General features: G+C 44.5%; 1 protein-coding gene across 7 annotated transcripts in view; it reads left to right on the top strand.

Annotated features, from left to right (window-relative positions):
• Window positions 1-12904, top strand: part of kel (kelch protein) — a 65014-nt gene that overhangs the window by 36136 nt on the left and 15974 nt on the right. For all 7 annotated transcript variants that reach the window (XM_045769122.2, XM_069304001.1, XM_069304000.1 and 4 more), the window contains exon 9: window positions 8401-8513. In XM_045769122.2, coding sequence (XP_045625078.1) covers window positions 8401-8513 — 113 coding nt within the window. The remainder of the gene's footprint in view (window positions 1-8400; window positions 8514-12904) is intronic.

Here is a 12904-nt window from a genome sequence, read left to right as displayed (position 1 = left end):
CCCTCCTTCCTTCCATTCCTCCCTCCCTCCTTCCTTCCATTCCTCCCTCCCTCCTTCCTTCCATTCCTCCCTCCCTCCTTCCTTCCATTCCTCCCTCCTTCCTTCCTTCCATTCCTCCCTCCTTCCTTCCTTCCATTCCTCCCTCCTTCCTTCCTTCCATTCCTCCCTCCCTCCTTCCTTCCTTCCTTCCATTCCTCCCTCCCTCCTTCCTTCCTTCCTTCCATTCCTCCCTCCCTCCTTCCTTCCTTCCTTCCATTCCTCCCTCCCTCCTTCCTTCCTTCCATTCCTCCCTCCCTCCTTCCTTCCTTCCATTCCTCCCTCCCTCCTTCCTTCCTTCCATTCCTCCCTCCCTCCTTCCTTCCTTCCATTCCTCCCTCCTTCCTTCCATTCCTCCCTCCTTCCTTCCTTCGATTACTCCCTCCTTCCTTCCTTCGATTCCTCCCTCCTTCCTTCCTTCGATTCCTCCCTCCTTCCTTCCTTCGATTCCTCCCTCCTTCCTTCCTTCGATTCCTCCCTCCTTCCTTCCTTCGATTCCTCCCTCCTTCCTTCCTTCGATTCCTCCCTCCTTCCTTCCTTCGATTCCTTCCTTCCTTCGATTCCTCCCTCCTTCCTTCCTTCGATTCCTTCCTTCCTTCGATTCCTTCCTTCCTTCGATTCCTCCCTCCTTCCTTCCTTCGATTCCTCCCTCCTTCCTTCCTTCGATTCCTCCCTCCTTCCTTCCTTCGATTCCTCCCTCCTTCCTTCCTTCCATTCCTCCCTCCTTCCTTCCTTCGATTCCTCCCTCCTTCCTTCCTTCCATTCCTCCCTCCTTCCTTCCTTCCATTCCTCCCTCCTTCCTTCCTTCCATTCCTCCCTCCTTCCTTCCTTCCATTCCTCCCTCCTTCCTTCCTTCCATTCCTCCCTCCTTCCTTCCTTCCATTCCTCCCTCCTTCCTTCCTTCCATTCCTCCCTCCTTCCTTCCTTCCTTCCATTCCTTCCTCCTTCCTTCCTTCCATTCCTCCTTCCTTCCTTCCTTCCATTCCTCCCTCCTTCCTTCCTTCCATTCCTCCTTCCTTCCTTCCATTCCTCCCTCCTTCCTTCCTTCCTTCCATTCCTCCCTCCTTCCTTCCTTCCATTCCTCCCTCCTTCCATTCCTTCCATTCCTCCCTCCTTCCATTCCTTCCATTCCTCCCTCCTTCCATTCCTCCCTCCCTCCCTCCTTCCATCCCTTCCTTCCTTCCATTCCTTCCTCCTTCCTTCCTTCCATTCCTCCCTCCCTCCCTCCTTCCATTCCTCCCTCCCTCCCTCCTTCCATTCCTTCCTTCCTTCCATTCCTCCCTCCCTCCCTCCCTCCTTCCTTCCTTCCATTCCTCCCTCCCTCCCTCCCTCCTTCCTTCCTTCCATTCCTCCCTCCCTCCCTCCTTCCATTCCTCCCTTCCATTCCTCCCTTCCATTCCTCCCTTCCATTCCTCCCTTCCATTCCTCCCTCCCTCCCTCCCTCCCTCCTTCCATTCCTCCCTCCCTCCCTCCCTCCTTCCATTCCTCCCTCCCTCCTTCCATTCCTCCCTCCCTCCCTCCTTCCATTCCTCCCTCCCTCCCTCCCTCCTTCCTTCCTTCCTTCCTTCCTTCCATTCCTCCCTCCCTCCTTCCATTCCTCCCTCCCTCCCTCCCTCCCTTCCTTCCTTCCTTCCTTCCTTCCTTCCATTCCTCCCTCCCTCCTTCCTTCCTTCCTTCCTTCCTTCCTTCCATTCCTCCCTCCCTCCTTCCTTCCATTCCTCCCTCCTTCCTTCCATTCCACCCTCCCTCCATTCCTCCCTCCCTCCTTCCTTCCATTCCTCCCTCCTTCCTTCCATTCCACCCTCCCTCCCTCCCTCCCTCCCTCCCTCCTTCCATTCCTCCCTCCCTCCCTCCTTCCCTCCCTCCTTCCATTCCTCCCTCCCTCCCTCCCTCCCTCCCTCCTTCCATTCCTCCCTCCCTCCCTCCCTCCCTCCCTTCCTTCCTTCCTTCCTTCCTTCCATTCCTCCCTCCCTCCCTCCTTCCTTCCATTCCTCCCTCCCTCCCTCCTTCCATTCCTCCTATCCATCCATCCCTCCATTCCTCCCTCCCTCCCTCCTTCCATTCCTCCCTCCCTCCCTCCTTCCATTCCTCCCATCCATTCCTCCCATCCATCCATCCCTCACTCACTCACTCACTCTGTCCATCTCCATCCTCTCCCTCCCTGCCTTCCTCCCAGCCTCTTCTTGCCTGCCTGCCAACATTTCAGCCTGCCCATCCACACATCAGCCATCACTGACACAATGAGTGCATTTGGAGCCGACATGGTGCACGGATGTTCCTTGATTACGCGGATATATCCAACAAAGTTACGGAATGAACACTCCAGCCTCTGGAGCTGGATCAAATCAAAACAATGTGCCGTGAATCTGTGACATCACAGGGTTGAAGGCACTAGAGTGGTGGACCCAGTGGCTGTCTGTACAAAATATATCTTACCTGAATGTTACTTGAAAAATTACCATCACTTAACTTAGGAAATACCAGAGCTCCAGAAATAACGCCCAGAGTACAGCCCCATATAGGCCTTAAAATAGAGTGGATAAGATTTGTTTTGAGGGGCTTGCCTTTCTGGGTGCCCGACTCTGTCGATGGCAGGCAGGATGCTCCAAACACATGTGCACTTCTGTAGGCCATTGCTCCTTGTGCTTCTCTGAGGGGGGGGGGCAGGTTCTGGCTCGTGGTCCCTGGTAGGCCTAGAATTCCGTTCACACTGATGCCACACTGATGCCAAAGTCTAATAATATACATATCAGCCAACATACATAGCCCCTTATGTTGGAGCTATGGAGCTGCTGTTGCTCCATATGTTTTTCCAGGTCTCGCCTAGAAAATGGCGTTTCATTACATTCAACGCTTTTTTTTTTTTTTTTTTTTTGAAAAAACAAAAGAAATAAAAGATATTTTAATCCTTTAACTGCGCCGCCTCTAAATATGACTCCCCCAGTGCGCAGGAAATAAATTCTCTTGATTTTTTTTTTTTTTTTTTTTTTTTTTAAAGTGTCAAAAACCCTTCCCTAAGTATAGGTATGTAAAAAAAAAATTGAACTTGTACGTACTTTGGCTGCTATGGGGTCCGTAAGTTGGTGCGTGACATCATCATTCCCTGTTCGCCTGTGATGTACGCTCCCAGGGCCAGTAGGGCATCCGGGGCTGGGCGCGCGAGTTGCCGCAAATATATTTTTGTTCATTTTTTGCGTACAGTTTCAAATACATTTTATTTGTTTTTACATGCTAATCCTATGTATAATGAACACGTACACTATATTATGGCTTTAAAACATCCGTATTGTCTGAGGACACTGTTACGTGCATGACACTTGTGTACACATGGGTTGCACATATTTACCATGTATCATGCTAATTTATGTATATATATACAATCTATTTACAGATTATACACTGTCACACACTATATACATTCACCATCAACACATTCAGAACACCACGAGTGTGAGCAGCCACACCCAGCTAGCCCTCCCTCACTCCTCCAACATTGTATTCACCAACATTACTCCTCCAAATCATACAGTTATTCACACCAATGTTTCATGTTCATTTATGTATATTTACAACATATGTACACACTATACACTCACACTATATACATTCACCATTATCACACTCACAGCAGATGACACTACGATTACGACGTCACCTCCCTCACCAAAATAGCTCCTCTCAACATACACCTGGTGCTGTTATTACACTATACACACACACTGTATATACCCATGTACATGTGTGTTCCCCATAGCGAACCACGAAGCTAGTAAGGTGAGCAAAACAAGAGTGGCTGCCACACACAGTGAGGCTACCTCAATTCCCTCCCTCCCTCACCAAAATACCTCCTTTCACAATACTACGCACAACGCTAATTATAATCACAATCCTGGTCACTAATTCCTGTAAATGAATAATTGACCACAAGTTTATTTTGAAAAGGAACCTAAAAAGTCGCTTGAAGATTCCTAGATGGATGAAATAATGCTGTGGTGCTGTGGCTAGCGCTATGAACATCGTGAACAGCATTGAATCGCTGATATTTGAACATTGTACCCAGTTATTATCACACTCGGCCTCTTCTATAATACTATCATAGCTAAATAAAACGGATTATATATATATTTTGACAATATTAGGCAATGCTGTGGTCACACACTGAACAGTAGTGCTGTGCACTTATGCTGCGAGCGCCAGCCTTGGTTGCTCACTCACTACTGAGGCTCTGGCACCCGACCATGATTTTTTTTAAAGATGGCATCTGTTTACAAGAGCTCTGAGGAAGGTGATGTGAACCCCATGTAGCCGCGGGAGTTTTGAATGGAACGTGAAAAATAAAAACACCCGGAGGCACGTTGCGCACCCGAAGCCTGGGCCTGCAGGCGCGTTGCGCAGTTAAAGGGTTAAAAAAAATGTCAAAAAGATTCATTTAGTGTATGTCAGGTAGGCTGCTCCATTTTCTATGAAAAAAAAATAATTTTTTTTATTTCATATTTATATTTTTTGGTGATGGAACAGATTAATTTTATTTTCATTATTTTAAATGGGGAAATTTGTTTTGCAAGACTAGCTTTTCACATGACGAACTCGGTGCCTGAACAGATTAAATTTGTTAATTGAGGCTCCACTGTATGTATATATATAGGGGAAGGAAAACACTAAATTCAAACCTCTGCTGCCTTGCGGCTAAATTTACTTGTGAGAAAGGCTTCGGGGATCAACCCCGAGGAAAAATCTGGAGTCGGAGTCCCCTAAAGCGGTCTGCAGCTGTTTACAGCTACATTCCAGCAACTCCTGAGACAATACTGGTGCCAAGCATATCTGCACCCGCCCTGCCCTTGGACCACATCGGTGGAGTGGAGAAAATGGATCTGCTGCATGGGCAATAACTGGTTCTCCACAACTACTGCCTAGGCTTGTTCCTTGGAGAGGACACTCCAGCATAGCCTTAACGATGGCTCAACACGGGAAGCGACAGTTGCCGGTGATAAGTCTACCACTGAATTGATGTAGTGAGGCGCCAGAGGTTGCTTCCGTCGGTGGGAGAAATTATCCAATTTCATCGGACACCTTCTGCCCGCTTCAAGCTGAGCAGCCCCCACCCAGTAAGGTGCTGTCCTGCACAGTCTGCCGCTATCTCAAACTGGGCACATAGAATATAAGGACCATGACACCGGATCTCTCAGAAGATCTGCTGGAAGTGAACGACGCCCACAAGACAGCTGTGATCAACATTAAACTACGCAGGCTCCAGATGGACGTAGTCACCCTGCAGGAGATATATCTGCCCACGACTGGCAGCATACAGGAGAAGGACTTTATCTTCTTCTGGCAGGACAAACCACCAGAAGAGGTAAGGGAGCATGGAGTTGGCATTGCCGTCAGGAACAGGTTGTTAGGGTCCATTGTACCGCCCACAGAGGGGTTTGCAAGGACCCTCAAACATCAGCTTCATACAGCAGCAGGATGAAGACTGCATCTATCTGGACCTAAAAAAGGCTTTTGACAGAGTTCCACATAAGAGGTTGTTCTGGAAACTGGAAAATATTGAAGAGGTGACAGGTAAGCTGCTAACATAGTTGAAAAACTTTGACTGACAGAAAAATGAGGGTAGTAATAAGAGAAAGTGTATCAGACTGAAGAAATGCCACAAGCAGAGTACCACAGGGTTCAGTTCTTGCACCGGTAATGTTCATTGTTTCCTTCTCCTGTACTGACGACTGTACAGGAGAAGGAAAAAAATAACGGAAATGCTTCGGCAGATACAACTATCAGAAGAAAGAAAAATTAACCTAAGCAGGGAGATCGAAGAAATAGAACAAACGTTGAAGCGATTATATGAGTCTGAGGAAATGGAATTGGAACAGAAAGCTATACAAGAGATAAAGAAAAATCCAAAATATTTTTTCACATACGCAAAATCAAAATATAAAGCCTCGACCAGTATTGGACCGTTAATTACAAATGAAGGTATGTACACAGAGGGCAACAAAGAGATTAGTGAAATTCTAAGAAGCCAGTATGAGGCTATGTTTAGCACACCAATAAACAACATGAAAGTTGATGACCCAGACAGCTTCTTTATGAATGACATTCAAGCTGCAGATAATGTAACAGATATTAACACGAACTCGGAAGACTTTGAAAGAGAAATTGACAATATACCCGTGCACTCGGCTCCTGGGCCTGACTCGTGGAATTCAATATTCATAAAGAAATGTAAAGTACCAATAGCGCGAGCACTCAGCGTAATATGGAGGAAGAGCCTGGATACAGGGGGAGATACCAGCTGCACTTAAATCTGCAGATATAGCTCCTCTGTGTAAGGGGGGTAGTACAGCCTTGGCAAAAAATTATAGACCAGTTGCACTAACATCACACATAATAAAAGTGTTTGAAAGAGTGATTAGGAATCAAATTTCTAGTTTTATGGAAAATAATGAGCTACACGATCCAGGACAACATGGATTTAGAGCGGGCAGATCCTGTCTGTCACAGTTACTCAACCACTATGACAAAATCACAGAAGCTCTAGAAGAAAAGCAAAATGCAGATGTTGTATACACAGACTTTGCAAAGGCGTTCGACAAATGTGACCATGGGGTGATAGCACACAAAATGAGGTCAATGGGAATAACTGGTAAAGTAGGACGCTGGATACTCAATTTCCTGTCGAACAGAACACAAAGAGTAACAGTCAATCAAATAAAATCGAGTCCATGCGCAGTTAAAAACTCCGTACCTCAAGGTACAGTCCTTGCACCGCTACTGTTCCTTATTCTCATATCAGATATAGACAAAAATACACGTCACAGCTTCGTGTCATCCTTTGCAGATGACACAAAAATCAACATGAAAATTAGCTCTGCTGAAGACGTTGAAAAATTACAAGCGGATATCAACAAAGTTTTCGATTGGGCAGCAGAAAATAACATGTTTAACAGTGATAAATTTCAGGTACGGCAAAAACGAGGCTCTGAAACATAATACAGGGTACAAAACGGAATCGAATCTGCCCATAGTAGGATAACAGCATGTAAAGGATTTGGGAATAATGATGTCCAACAATCTAACGTTTAGGAAGCATAACCAAGCAAATATTGCGTCAGCCAGGAAAATGATAGGATGGATTACAAGAACTTTCAAATCCAGGGATCCCATCACAATGGTTGTACTCTTCAAGTCACTTGTTGCTGTCCCGTCTTGAGTACTGCTCAGTACTCGCTTCCCCCTTCATAGCAGGAGAGATTGGTGAAATAGAGGGAATACAGAAAACATAGGCACGCAATACAGAAAACATAGGCACGCATAGATGCGATAAACCACCTAAATTATTGGGATCGTCTCAAAGCTCTCCAAATGTATTCTCTAGAAAGGAGACGAGAGAGATACCAAATAATATACACATGGAAAATACTGAAGGGCCAGGTCTCAAATCTACAGAGTAAAATAATAATATACTGGAGTGAACAATATGGAAGCAAATGGTAAGTAATGTACATACTTTAGTACTGAAGATTTTGGTGAATTAGGTATAAAATTTACTTTTAGGTTAATTGTTTTGGGAGTGTGGAACAGATTAATTCAATTTACATTACTGTATTTCATATGGGGAAATTCGCTTCAGTTTACGAATATTCGGCTTACGACCCGTCTCTAGGAACGAATTAAATTCATAAGCTGAGGTACCACTATTGAGGTATTCCATTATTTTAAATGGGGAAATTCGTTTCCCAAGACAAGCGTTTCACATGATGAGCTCGGTGCTGGAACGGATTAAATTCCTTAACCGAGGTTTCTCTGTATGTACAGTGGAACTTCTGCTTACAAATGGGGCATTCGTAAGCCAAGGATCCACTGTATATAAATACTCTAACTTTCTTAACGCATGTGATCCGACTTGAGCTCTGCTGTTTTCTCTTATTCTTACCCCTATTTCTAATTGCCTTTCATCTTGCTCTTGCCTGTCATCTTATTCTTACCTTCTTTTTCTTACTTGCCCTTTACCTTTCATCTCGCTCTCGTACCTTATTTATTTGTCTGTCTTCCTCTCTCTCATTTTATATGCCTTGATAATGGTCCAGGATGGTCTGAAACTCTCTCTATACCTGTACACAGAAATCACAGTAGCGTGATGCATCAAATGAACAAATAGTCGACTAAGGCGTGTCTGGGATCATCCTGGGCACAGGTTCAAACCCTCATCATGGCCCTTGTGGATTTGTTCGTGTCTCTATTTTCTGATGGTCATAATAGGCTGAATGACAGGGAATGAGTTCATTAAGCATATCTATTAATATGCCTAACCAATATATAATTTTTTATTTAATATGTCACATTAATTTTTTTATTTCTCTGTTTTAGGTTCTTTTGGTGGTTGGTGGACAGGCTCCTAAGGCAATTCGCAGTGTAGAATGTTACGATTTTAAGGATGAAAGATGGTTTCCTGTGGCTGAAATGCCAACAAGACGCTGCAGGTATATCCAATTTTAATTTAATCCTATTTCTTTTCTCATGCTAAAGGTAATTAAAATGTCTGTTTTCTAATGTCAATATAAATGGTGTACAATATTTTATGCATTCAAATCTAAGAATACACTGATATTTATTTTGACTACCTGTACACATTTGATACTAACTAGATAAATGTACCATATTTAATACTGGTAAAGCAATTGTAATGTTTTCGGAAGGATCTGTTCAGGAGTTAAGAGAAAAAGCCCTGAAGTTACAGCCCCGCTCCTGTGCCAGGTAAGTCCACTATGGGCTCACCATAGTTTCGAGTATCTTGAGGTTATCTTGAGATGATTTCAGGGCTTTAGTGTCCCCGCAGCCCGGTCCTCGACCAGGCCTCCACCCCCAGGAAGCAGCCCGTGACAGCTGACTAACACCCAGGTACCTATTTTACTGCTAGGTAACAGGGGCATAGGGTGAAAGAAACTCTGCCCATTGCTTCTCGCCGGCGCCCGGGATCGAACCCGGGACCACAGGATCACAAGTCCAATGTGCTGTCTGCTCTGCCGACTGGCTCCCGGCTTGAGTAGCTGAATGTAAAACTACTACTACTACTACTACTACTACTACTACTACTACTACTACTACTACTACAACAACAGGAAAAAAGCTTATTTTCCCTATATGGTGTATTTCAGTAAATTTGTTCCCTAAACATTTACCATACAGTATTTTCGTCTTGCATAGAGTTGATGTACTTGGTTGTGTTCTTGTACAACTATATGTAATGTACTTCACAACCATCAACAAGCAATGCTCAGTCAAAAAGAGGCTGCCAAGTATCATTTGGCTAATTGCTAGTGGACCACCAACAGATGTTAACAAGTAAAATGAAGAATAACTAGAAAAATCCTGTCTCAAATTCAGACAGCACAGGTAAAGTTGATTAAAAGGGGAGATACAGAGGACCACATGGTTTGTGAACTTGAGTTATCCGAAAGTTCCAGTTTCTCAATTGGGGTTGGGAAGTCATGCTACACAAACTAAGTTCGGGTAGGAAGCGGTCCGCCAAGCCTCAAGCCAGCCCATGGTGATGGGTGGGTGGGTGGGTAGGAGATGGTCCACTCCAACCACTCTAGAGTGCTTTCTACCCAGTGACATCACAGATTCACGGCCTATTGTTCCTATTGTTTTGATTTGTCACGAGGCTGAAGTGTTCATTCTGTGACTTTCTTTTACATACCTGCACAATCGAGGAACATCTGTGCACCATGTCGGCTCCAAATGCACACATTGCGTCAGTGATGGCTGACTGGTGGGTGAATGGATGGGGGAGCTTAGGTGGGAGGCAATATGTGAGAGAGGGGGAGAATTAGTGAGAGGGAGGGGGAGGGAGAAATGCTAGGAGGTAGGCAGGAAGGTAGGGAAGTAGTGAGAGGCTGGCAGACATGTTCTTTTGAGGAAAGGCAGAAAGAAAACTCAGACGACACTATAAAAGAAGAAAAAAATAACGAAAATGCTTAAGCAGACACGATTTTCCCGTCAAAGAAGGAATAATTTAAATAGGGAGATTGAATAAATCGAGCGGAAATTGAAACACTCATATCAAACTGAAGAAAACCGATTAGAACAGAAAGCAATTCAGGAAATAAATAAATATCCTAAATACTTCTTTACATATGCAAAATCAAAAGCAAAAACCACTGCCAGTATTGGACCTATTCATACAAGTGAAGGTTCTTACACAGAGGATGACAAAGAAATTAGTGAAATCCTAAAAAAAGCAGTATGAGGACATGTTTAGAACTCCAATAAACAACATGAAAGTGGAGGATCCAGACAATTTATTTATGCGAGATATCCAAACCCCTGTAAATATAACTGATATCAACATGCACGTACTAGACTTTGAAAGAGAAATTGAAAACATGCCTATGCACTCGGCTCCGGGTCCAAATTCATGGACTTCAATATTTATAAAGAAATGTAAAACGCCGGTAGCACAGGCACTCGGTATGTTGTGGAGGAAGAGCTTGGACACGGGGGAGATACCAGATGCACTTAAAGTAGCAGACATAGTCCCTCTACACACGGGAGGGAGCAGAGCATTGGCAAAGAATTATAGACCAGTTGCACTAACGTCGCACATAATAAAAGTATTTGAGAGAGTGAATAGGAGTTGGGTCACCAATTTCATGGAGACCAATGACCTTCACAACATAATTTGAATTGCCTTGCCACATACAATTATTAAATATTCAACTAGAAACCTCAACTTACCTTGTTGGTGTTCGTCTTCTTGATTGATGCCACACATCTTGAAGTTAAAAATTCTTAACAATTTACGTAACCTATACTAACACAACACTAAAATTAACACTTAAAATTACTGTACAGTTCATTAAGCTAAGTTAGTTTTGACTGCCAGCTGCTGAAGCCTCACTGGTTGAGGGCATTTGGGTTGCCTGTGAGGCCTCACTTGTTGAAGCACTTGCATGCCCTCACTTGTTGAAGGCGCTTGGCTTGCCTGTGACGCCTCACTTGTTAAAGGCGCTTGCTTGCGCCTCACTTGTTGAAAGCGCTTGGCTTGCCTGTGGCGCGTCACTTGTTGAAAGCGCTTGGTTTGCCTATAATGCCTCACTTGTTGAAGGAGCTTGGCTTGCCTGTGGCGCCTCACTTGTTGAAGGCGCTTGGCTGCCTGTGACGCCTCACTGTTTGAACAACACGTAACTTGTCTTGAATTGCTAGGACAATCTTCTTCCTCTTAACACTTCCAGAACGATTGATGCTGCTACCAGACATATTCTTGGCCAAAAATGTTCAAAATTACTATGAAAATTAAGAAAGTTATTTAAAAAAATATTTCACTAATGGCGCAACACTGTGAGGCCGCACTGGTTGAGGTGTATAACTGTGACTTGTCTTTTATTGTTAGGACAACTTTCTTCCTCTTAACACCTCCAGAACGATTGATGCTGCTACCAGACATAGTCTTGGCCAAAAATGTTCAAAGTTACTATGAAAATAAAAAAGTTATTTAAAAAAATATTTCACTAATGGCGCAGCACTGTGTATAACACGAGGGACGGACGCACATGGGTTGACCAGTGTTGGACAGGTCCACTTGGGGCAGCCATAGCGTTACGTAGGCCGCCAGGAGGAAAAAAATTCACAATATTTTTGAAGGAAACTTCAGCCTGTGCACAATGCTTTTAGGAAACTTATTTATTTGTTATTACATAATTACTAGTAGTTATTTTATTTGTTTTTGGCTATGATTAATTGTTCTAAAATTAATGGTAATTCCTGTACCCAGGTAGTCCCTCCTGACGTACCCCTCCCACCCTCCCACCCTCCCACCCTCCCAACACCACCCACCCACCCCACCCCCACCTACACCATGCGCCTCGAGTCTCGGGCAGACGGGATTAATACCGTATGGCCCGCCTCATGTTTTCATATACGGACAAAGGCACGATTATCCAGGGGACTGACCGGATAGTGTAATTTCTGCAGAAAACCTGCTTTAATCCGGTCCCTGTGGCTATTTTGGCCGGATATTGTGATAACTTTATCCGTTCACGATTTTGGCCGTATAAGGGCGTTTTTCGGATGTTCGAATCCCGGATAATCGCGGGGTTACAGTACTTACAAAGTTGTGCTTGTGGGGTTGAGCTCTGGCTCTTTGGTCCCCGCTTCTCCTGAGGGAGAAGTGGATTAGGATTTCTCTTATTGGTGAATGCAACCAAAATACTGACAAGTTTATGCAATGAATCTGTCGATTTGTTCCCTTCGAGTTTTTCTCTCCATTTTCCTCCATTTCTCGTTTACGAATATAAACGATAACAGGCGTGTCTCGTCCCCAAGGGGTCCAGAAACCAAGTGGTACCCTGTAACAGGAGCAACCGAGTGTCCTGCTCAGAAAGGAAATTTTCATCTACACTACAAATTATTTCTGAGCTATAATACTTTGTTCCCTTACTTAGTCAAGGGGACCCACTTGAGGTTCCCTGAAGCTATCACACTGATTCAGTGCAATACTACTAGGTGCCATCATGTGAGGTCACGAAAACTTGTAAGCCGTACTCTAGAGTACAAATTCGGGAAACTCGAGGACTGGGCCACGGGGACGTAAAGCCCCGAAATCATCTCTAGATAGAACCTCGAGAGAGAAGGGTATCTACAACTTCTTTTCTGGGGGAAACCCGTTGAGGCTCCCTGAAGGGAGCCTCAAGGGGTTTCCTCCCCTCCTATCACACTGATACAGCACCATACTGCTATGTGCCATCATGTAAGGTCACAAAATTTGTAAGCCGTACCCTAGAGTACGAACTAACAAAAAACATCCTTATTTATTTACAGTATGGGTACGTTACTTTAAACTAAGGATGTAGAACCAATGGGCATTTCTGGG

Source organism: Procambarus clarkii, chromosome 51 (genome assembly GCF_040958095.1).
Source record: "Procambarus clarkii isolate CNS0578487 chromosome 51, FALCON_Pclarkii_2.0, whole genome shotgun sequence".
NCBI lineage: Eukaryota > Metazoa > Arthropoda > Malacostraca > Decapoda > Cambaridae > Procambarus > Procambarus clarkii.
This window is presented reverse-complemented; position numbering and strand designations above follow the sequence as displayed.